Source organism: Pinus tabuliformis, chromosome 2_2, assembly GCF_031772625.1.
Source record: "Pinus tabuliformis cultivar Carrire ecotype Pingquan chromosome 2_2, CPIR1, whole genome shotgun sequence".
In the NCBI taxonomy this organism is placed as follows: domain Eukaryota; kingdom Viridiplantae; phylum Streptophyta; class Pinopsida; order Pinales; family Pinaceae; genus Pinus; species Pinus tabuliformis.
The window spans coordinates 543,863,922-543,864,775 of NC_142300.1; the positions used below are offsets into that span (position 1 = coordinate 543,863,922).

General features: G+C 37.7%; 1 protein-coding gene across 1 annotated transcript; it reads left to right on the top strand.

The window, feature by feature from the left end:
• The first annotated feature begins 17 nt into the window (after positions 1-17).
• Positions 18-437, top strand: LOC149193770 (uncharacterized). Its single transcript, XM_089407433.1, has one exon. It carries the CDS (start codon positions 18-20, stop codon positions 435-437), a length of 420 nt encoding a protein of 139 aa, XP_089263559.1.
• Positions 438-854: the final 417 nt, after the last annotated feature.

Sequence of the window (854 nt, forward strand, 5' to 3'; positions counted from 1 at the left end):
GAATGTCTTACTACTTAATGTCCCTTGGACCTGAAGTTTGGAACGTTGTTTTGAATGGGTACAATGCCCCTCCCACTCTTCCTACTGATCAAGATGAAAGGAAAGCGTACATTGCAAATGCCAAAGCTCTAAATTCCATTACCAGTGGAATTACTGATTTTGAGTTTACGAAAGTCTTGAATTGTGACTTGGCCAAAGAAGTATGGGATACGCTGGTTAGCTTACATGATGGGGACTCCAAGGTTAAGAAGGCAAAACTTCAAACTCGTAGGACGCAGTTCGAAAGTTTGAAAATGGATGATGAAGAAGATATTGCATCATACTTCCTCCGAGTAGCTGCAGTAGTCAACTCTCTTAAAGCATTGGGAGAAAAGATCGAAGAAAGCATTGTTGTTCAAAAAGTCTTAAGATCCCAGACAGATTTGACTCCAAAATAAGTGCTATATAAGAAATGAAGGACCTAGACACTCTCAAGATGGATGAACTTCATGGAATCCTCATTGCCTATGAGATGATAAAAGGAATCCCAAGTTCCAAAAATGTAGCATTCAAGGCTTCAAAATAAAAAAAGGGGAAAGGATGGAATAACAACAATGATGAATCTGATGTTTAATCTGAATTGGCGCAATTTGTATGAAGGTCGAAGAAAGGATCCAAGCTAAAAGGTAAGCACCCTTTTATTTGTTTCAGATGTGGAAGAATAGGTCATTATGCTGCAAAATGTCCTCATAAGCATGACAATGATGATGGGGAAGGTTCAAAAGGGAGGATATACAAAAAGAAAGGATTTACTTAGAAGAATTTCCTTTCTAAATAAGATGAATCTGATGAGGATGAATATGTGGTCATAAAAA

Bases quoted from the DNA above. Each gene is read 5' to 3' on its own strand.
- LOC149193770 (XM_089407433.1), top strand. From the start codon at position 18: ATGTCCCTTGGACCTGAAGTTTGGAACGTTGTTTTGAATGGGTACAAT.